At 34.8% G+C, this 8431-nt stretch overlaps 1 protein-coding gene and 1 non-coding gene across 2 annotated transcripts; one reads left to right on the top strand and one right to left on the bottom strand.

The window, feature by feature from the left end:
* Nucleotides 1-1009: 1009 nt before the first annotated feature.
* On the top strand, nt 1010-1423 carry LOC112025553 (sister chromatid cohesion protein PDS5 homolog C). The gene has a single exon (XM_024058221.1). It carries the CDS (start codon nt 1010-1012, stop codon nt 1421-1423), a length of 414 nt encoding a protein of 137 aa, XP_023913989.1.
* Nucleotides 1424-6066: 4643 nt separating this feature from the next.
* Nucleotides 6067-6175, bottom strand: LOC112025591 (small nucleolar RNA R71). Its single transcript, XR_002884265.1, has one exon. It is a non-coding gene; the product is annotated as a small nucleolar RNA R71 (small nucleolar RNA).
* Between the last annotated feature and the right edge of the window lie 2256 nt (nt 6176-8431).

The raw sequence follows: 8431 nt of genomic DNA, 5'->3' as shown, positions 1-8431 counted from the left end.
AGAATATCTGGCTCTAGACAAAGGAGGACTAAATACACGGAAATACTTCTAGACGAGGCATTAGACAACGGATGTCAAAGGAGAAAAATTTAGGAAATGTGAAGGGTTGGAGAGGAATTCTACTATTTATAAGCAACGAGGCTTGGTATCTGAAGTGACTCAACCAACCAAGAGAAACCACGTGGCATTTTTTCTTGAAAGAAGAAACGACATAATTGAAATACACCAGATTGGGCCACGTGTCAAAAAAAGAAAAAGAAAAAGAGTGTTTTGATAACAAACAACACAAGTACAAGGGGGAAACTGTTGGGGAAAAGACAAGTATAGCTTGTCCTTGAGTTGTCATCTAGAGAACATAGGAAGCCACGATAATTGGACCTGCTCCAGTTCATCCATTGTATCATTCATAGGTTGTCCTAATATAAAAATGTTGTCCAGTATAAGAAGGCGGTCCAAATTAAGGAAGGTCATCCAGAGATGGAAATAGACGGATGACCCTTCAACACTTGGAATATTTTCAGAATGAACTCATACCAAAAAAAAAAAAAACTTATATTTTGAACNTTTTTTTTTTTTTTTTTTTTTTTTTTAACTCATCCTATTGCAAAACCCACAGCCTGATCCTTTTAACAAGCCCTAAGCCTAGCTTATACAATACCATTTTCCCTTTAAAAGTAGAAGACTCGGGCCCTACATCCAAAAAAAAAAAAATCAGAATATCAGTTTCAACTTTCAATCTTTGTGTTTTGTGCCCTTCCGAGTTAAAAAAAAAAAAAAAAAAAAAAAAAAAAAAAGGACTTCCATTTATAGTGAACTTGAAAAGCAGCTTAAGGAGGCTGGGAATAGAATCCTTAACCCTTCTTCCTCCATTGATGACCTCCTTACTCTTCTTGATGAAGTTGAAAATTTGTTAATATACGTGGAGCAAGTACCATCCAAATCAATGCGAGATGCACTTTTTCCCTCAGTAAAGACTCTAATCAATAATAAACTTTTAAGACATGCTGAAATGGATGTGGAGGTTTCAGTTGTATCTTGCATTACTGTGATTACAAGAATAACAGCACCAGATGCCCTATATAAGGATGAGCAAATGAAGGAAATATTTCAATTAATTGTGGCAGCATGTGAAAATATGTCTCATGTGTCTACTCGCTCTTATAAAAAGGTGACTTCAATTCTTGACACCATTGCAAAGGTCAAGTTATGCTTGGTGATGTTGGATCTTGAGTGTGATGCGTTGGTTGTTGAGATGTTTGAAAGTTTCTTGAAGCTGATTAGGTCTAACCATCCACCTACTGTACTTTCAACCATGGAAACAATTATGAGTCTGGTCATAAATGAAAGTGAAGACATTTCCTTGGATCTTCTTACTTTCACTTTTTGCTATTTCGTGGACATTGGGGGAGCAAATAATCACTAGGATTAATGCCTAGCTAGAAAAGATAATGGAACCCACTCAAAACTACCCAGCAAGCTTGAGGGTGCACATGATGTGAAAGTTGAAGTTGTTGAATGTACTTTTGATCAACCCTCCACAGTGCTTCCTATGGTTCATAAGGTTCAAGAAGAGATTATATTGCCTCCACACATTGATTTCGTTATTCCAAATGAGTTTGATGGTGGAATTCAAGGTTTTTCTTTTCCCTGTGCTCCTTAAGGTGATTTCAGACTTGAAGCAAGTGTTATTTGTCAACATCCTAATCCTTCAATGCTTTAAAACTCGAGGTCGAGTTTTCTCCAACCAAAGGAGAATGATGTGGGAGACGTAAGGATATTTTTATTTAGTATTATTTATGTTTGTAAGTCAATTGTATTTTTTATATTTTAGGTCATAGTAGTTTATTAGGCTATTAATATTTTAATTTGGAAGCAAGGTTATTTTCGTAATAAGGCAATTAGGGTTTTCTAGCCAATTAGAACTAGGGTTTAGTAATCCTTTATAAGTAACCTATTGTACTCCTTGATGAGATAGTTGATATTTTGATGAATGAAAAAATGGTCATTTGGTCTCTCTTTGGTCTAGTGCTGACTCCAGGTCTACCTTAGGTGTTGACTCCTAGTGGTTTCCCCGCTTGGTGTTGACTCCAAGAAAGGCCTAGGTGCTAACTCCTAGGCCATATCCATTTATTTTATTATTGTTTCAGTTTTGTTCTGGTTGTCCCGCTTCAATAATGCTTTATTATTTCTCTTGCATTTGTTTTAATTACTATTAATCTTGATGATGCACAGAAAAATCAGTAAAAAAAAAAAAAAAAAAAAAAAAAAAGGTGCTGGCCTGTTGGATTGAGCTAAATTTATAATGGGCTGTGTTGGGTTCTTTTTTTGGGCTAGGTAAAATTGTGTTTGAGTGGCTAATGGGTCAGGTACAATTTTATGAGACAAATTTGCTGGTTTTTATTTTATTTTTTAACGAAAAGTTTGGTTACGTAAATAGCTAAAGAAGGGAAATAGGGGAGTTTAGACAGGCTAGTGGGTTACCTCATGAGATTGGATAGATGCAGGTTTGGCATTGCAGTAGAACCAGCGGCGTGCGAGGCTGAGGCTTTCAATGGTGTTGTGGTCGTGGTGGTTGGCCTTTCCGACAACTTGTGATGGCTGTGGTCAGCTGCTTTGGAACGACGGGGTGAGATCGGCATTAACAAATTCTTATAGTGCTATTTTGGTGGAATGGGTTATGGGTTTTCTGGATCTAGTTTCCTTTGTGGTGGTTGGCTTTTGTGTGGGTATTGTGGTTTGATGGGATGAGAAACACAGTAACGAATTTTTTTTTTTTTAATTTTTTTTTTGGGTGATATTTTCTGGTTCTTTCCTACAGTGATGCTTCAACAGATCGGTGTTTTCTCTAATGCCAAAACTGACGCAGGACAATCAAAACAAAACTGAAATAACAATAAAATAAATGGATATAACCTAGGAGTCAACACCTAGGCCTTGCTTAGAGTCAGCACCAAGCGAGGAAACCACTAGGAGTCAGCACTTAAGGTAGACCTGGAGTCAATACCAGACCAAAGAGAGACCAAACGGCCATTTTTTCATTCATCAAAATATCAACTATCTCCTTAAGGAGTACAATAGGTTGCTTATAAAGGATTACTAAACCCTAGTTCTAATTGGTTAGGAAACCCTAATTGCCTTATTACAAAAATAACCCTGCTTCCAAATTAAAATATTAATAGCCTAATAAACTACTGTGACCTAAAATATAAAAAATATAATTGACTTGTAAACATAAATAATACTAAATAAAAATCTTCTTGCGTCTCCCGCATCAATTATACAATCAACAATTTGTATAAGTTACAATAAGTAACCATTACAATAGTATAAATATATACTAACATATAACCCGTATTTATGCACAAAAACATTTAACAAAAATAATAATAAATAATTGAAAAAATTTTACAAAATTTCTTCTGATTTTATTAATTGTAATTTATTATTATCATTCTGATTCCAATTTATATATGTTTGACAACAATATTAATAAACTAAAATGGTTTGTTTATTAATTAAGATTTTTAAAAATCAAACTTGAAATCTACATTTACAATGACTATAGTTATTTAGTTTTGTTGAGACAATATCTAAGTACATAATGTGGGAACTCACATTTGACAACTTTTGTACTGCCACATGAACCCCACCCCCCCTCTAACCAAAAAAATTAAAAATTAAAAAGAAAAACAGCTTTAAAGGATTTCACGCTGACTTTGATAAACAACCATTCCATTTCATGAACCAGCCACAGAAATAAAATATACAAGCAGCATGCCTCTCTCCCAAGCTTCTTAAACATTAGAAGGGAGGAAGTCAATATTACACTTGAATGCAAGGGAAAGGGGAGAAACAACTTAGCTAGAGCATGAGCTACAATGTCACTCTCTTTTAAGTATATATAAAAACAAAAACAAAAAAACAATTAGCAAAATAATTCTTGAGTTCCACAACATTTTATAGCATAGTCTTTGCAAACCATTGACAGTTTTGGGCATCACCATTTAGTCAAGATTGTCAAAACATGTAGTGTAAAGTTGTGATTTACAACTATGTTTTTGTTGGCTTTTGATGTGTATGAAATATATACAATAAAATACTCACATATCTACATATTTAACTTTACTTTTATGTTATTTTGTGACTGATTATGTAATATCTTTGTGTTGCAGGTAACAAGGGCTTTATATGCAAAGTGGGGCTAGGCCAATTGAATCAAGCCAACTTACATCCAGCCAGGCATAAATTCAAGAGAAGACCAAGTTAATTAAATTTAAGTCCAATTGGAGTAAGGAATCAAAGGAAATTTGCACCAAATCCAAGTCCAATTCGGATTAGGATTCCAGCCTACACATCAGTTAGTATTTTTGGCATAACTTTTGGCTCAGATATCCAATCGAGATGATTCAAGTTGAGTTGGAAAGTTAACTTAAAGGGCTACAACTTTGTAGTAGGAGCCCGAATTCTGACGTTAAATGGGCCAAAATAGTCGACTAAGTGAAGCCTAAAAATCTATGATTTTCTCCAAACGGGAATTCAACTTATAATAGAATTCCTTGACCTTTTTAAAGGCTAGTGCTAGGGTTGAGATTCAAAACAGAAAATTTGAGCAAGAGGTAGTGCCGCATGTGGCTTCTCTGTAGCTTTTCTCCATGATAGCATTGTGACTATTTCTTTCTCTATTTTATTTGTCTAGTTTGATGTTTAGTATTTTATTCCTTTGTTTCATTTCAATTACCATGAGTAGCTAAATTTATAAGTAAGGTTGAGGATGAAACCTTGTTAAGGATTATCAGTAATATTTATGTGATTTGATTTTTCCCACAATAGTTGTACTTTAATGATTTAAATTGTTCTTGCTTCATATCAATTGACTAAGATGGGATTCTAGATATGAGTTCAATCATGTTTTTCTCATGATTTAGGATCTATCTTAATTAATTGAATGCTTGGTTTATTAATTCTTGATTATAAAATTGGATATCGTTTGTGATTTGTCTGTTAATAGATACAAGTTATGATTTGATTTTTAGAATTTGATATATCTTGTGATTTGTTTGGCTACAGATACAATTAATGATTTGGTTTTATAATTAAGAAGTGAAGAAGAACATGCTTTAGATTTTTAAACATAAGTTTTAATGATGATATTTTCCATGATAGTAAGATTGATTTCTAGATTATCATGCAGTGGTTGGGAAAAATTAATGATAATAAATATATGCTAATATGACTTACAAGGCAGATTCCAAAACCTTAATTTCTTTCCCTTGATTGTTTATATCTTTTTATTGCTTTATATCTTTGCTTAGTTTAATTATTTGTTTAGTTTATTTAATTTCAAAACAACCAATTTTTATTAAACTAGATTAGGATTAATTTGGTTAAGGTTTAATTAATTTTCCTACATTCATTCAAGTCCCTATGGGTTTGACCTCGTTCTTGTCAAACTATACTTTGGTACGGTTCGTACACTTGCGAGTATTTTAAAATTTCACAAAAGGTTTTTGGCGCCGTTGCTAGGGACTTGGTTAGGAAAATAAATTAGGTCTTAATTGAATTTTTCCTTCTACTAGTTGTAGTTGAAATTTATTTATTTTTAAATAAAAAAAAAATTGTGCTTGGTGTATGAGAACTTGGATATGTGATAAAGAAAATCATCTTGTTAGTTTTGATTATTCATCCACAATGGGAGAAATAGGAGATGATTCAAAAACTCTTAGGGAGTTGTTCTCACCCATAACCACCAACCCTCCATCTTGCATAGCATTGCCTACAACCACTGCTACACATTTTAAGTTGAAACCACAGATAATTCACTTTCTTCCTACTTTTCATAGATTGGATAGAGAAGACCTTATATGCATGTAAAAGATTTTCTTGAGATTTGTGCTACTTGTAAGTTCCAAAATTTCACTGATGACTCTGTTCGCTTGCATTTATTCCCTTTTTCCTTGAAGGATAAGGCAAAAGTATGGCTTAATTCTTTGTCACCTAGATCTATCACTTCATGGGAACTATTGGTTACAAAATTCCTCTCTAAATTTTTCCCAATGGCCAAGACCAATGCTTTGAGGAGAGAGATTGCAGATTTTTATCAGGATGAACAAGAGAAATTTTATGAGAGTTGGGAGAGATTTAAGGACTTGATCCTAAAGTGTCCTCATCATGGTTTTGAAACATGGAGACTAGTACAATATTTTTATAATGGTTTGACTCAAACAAATCGTAACATGATTAAGTCCATGAGTGGTGGTGGATTTTTGAGTCTTGTAGATGATGAGGCATACAAATTTCTTGAGAATTTTTCTGAAAGTTCACAACAATGGGATTTTTCCAACCGTAAAGAGAGATTTACCCCTGCAATTAAAAAAGGAGGATTGTATGAAGTCAATGAAGATTTAGACATAAAAGCTAGGTTGGACAATCTCACTCGTAAGGTTGAGGCTTTAGCTTTAGGTAGAGGGATGAACTCTGTCAATCAAGTTCAAAGTGAAACATGTTCTATTTGTGCAAGTTCTATGCATACAACACAAATGTGTCCTTCCGCAGCTGGGTACCCTGATTTTTATACTGAGCAAGCAAATGCACTGAACAATTATGGAAAGCCATTTGCTAGTCCATTTTTAGAGACATACAATCCAAGTTGAAGGAACCATCCTAATTTCTCATGAAGGCAAAATCAGCCTCCCACAAATGTAGGTGGACAACAAGTGCATCAACAAAGTCAATTTCGTCCACCTAGTCAAACATATCCTCCCATTCCTCAATCAACACCTCAGTTTGTAGCACCACCAAGACAATAACCATCTTTGGAGGAGTCTCTCAAAACTTTCATGCAATCAACTAGCCAAGCCATTCAAGAGATGAAAAGTTCTACCCATTTGAATACTCAAGCTATTTCAAAGTTGAAAAATCAAGTTGGCCAGTTAGCAACCCAAGTTGGAGAGGGGGAAAAAGGAAAGTTTCCTAGTCAACCCATACCTAACCCAAAAGGACAGTATGCCATCAATGGTTCTTCTAGTTCTATTCATGGACAAGAACACGTTCAGTCTATTATTACCCTTAGGTCCGATAAGCAAGTTGATAATCAAGTGAAAATGCCAGAAGTGGAGGATAATGAAAATACTGTGTTAGAGGAAAAAGGAGTTCATAGCTCACAGGATGATCATAAAGAAAAGAATGGCAACTTAACCTCAACTCCAATTCAGGATCTTAGTTCCCCCCTTGATAAGAGGTTTGTTCCTAAAGCTCCATTTCCTCAAAGGTTAATCAGTCCTCAGAAAAGTGCACAATTTGGAGACATTTTAGAGGTTTTTAAGCAAGTGCAAATAAACATTCCATTTCTTGATGCAATCTAGCAAGTTCTTGCTTATGCCAAGTTTCTAGAAGATCTTGTGACAATGAAGAGAAAGACAAATGTCCCTAGAAAGGCATTTTTGACAGAGCAAATCAATTCAATCATTCAGAATAAATATCCTATAAGGGCGACCCAAGATCCCCTACAATTTCATGCAAGATTGGGGATCATCTCATTGAGCGAGTTTTCTAAGATTTGGGGGCAAGTGTGAACTTATTGCCATATTCAATATAATTACAGCTAGGTTTTGGGGGAGTTAAAACCAACAAACATGACACTTCAATTAACTGATAGGTCTATGAAAATCCCTAGAGGTATTGTTGAGGATGTGCTAATTAAGGTGGATGCATTCTACTTTCCTGTTGATTTTGTTGTGTTAGATACTGAGCTTGCTCTAAATGCTAGTACACAAGTCCATATCATTTTGGGTCGCCCTTTCTTAGCCACATCCAATGCTTTGATTAGTTGTCGGAGTGGTGTAGTGAAGATTTCTTTTGGACATATGACTGTTGAGCTTAATATCTTCCACATAAGTAAACAAGTGCTAAACAATGAGGTATCTGTGAGGTTGATATGATTGAGAGTTTAGTCCATGATACTTTCCTGCAATCAAGTTATGAAGATCCTCTAGAGGCTTGCTTAAGTCTTTTTGGTTGCAATTTTGATATTGAACACTCAATTGAAGAGGTCAATGCATTGTTAGATTCTGTTCCTCTTTTAAGTATTGATAGTTGGCAACCAAAAGTGATCCCTCTTCCACTTTCTTCATCCCCACCCCCATCTGTTGTGGAACCACCAAAGTTGGGGTTGAAACCATTACTTGACACACTTAAGTATGCCTTTTTAGGTTCTTCTAAAGATTTGGATGACCTTAGGGAACACCAACTGATAAGTGTACTTCAAGAGCATAAGGAAGCTATAGGTTGGTCAATTGCTAATATCAAAGGTATTAGTCCATCTGTGGGTATGCATAGAATTCACTTAGAAGAGAATGCTAAAACTTCACGTGAACCACAAAGACATCTAAACGCTATTATGTAAAAGGTAGTGAGAGCTGAAGTTTTGAAGCTT

This window comes from Quercus suber, unplaced genomic scaffold (assembly GCF_002906115.3).
Source record: "Quercus suber isolate HL8 unplaced genomic scaffold, Cork oak 2.0 scaffold_289, whole genome shotgun sequence".
Classification (NCBI taxonomy): domain Eukaryota; kingdom Viridiplantae; phylum Streptophyta; class Magnoliopsida; order Fagales; family Fagaceae; genus Quercus; species Quercus suber.
The sequence above is the reverse complement of the archived record's forward strand: the minus strand, read 5'-3'. Positions and strand labels throughout refer to the sequence as shown.

Coding starts and splice junctions, on each gene's coding strand:
- LOC112025553 (XM_024058221.1), top strand. CDS start 1,010: ATGGATGTGGAGGTTTCAGTTGTATCTTGCATTACTGTGATTACAAGA.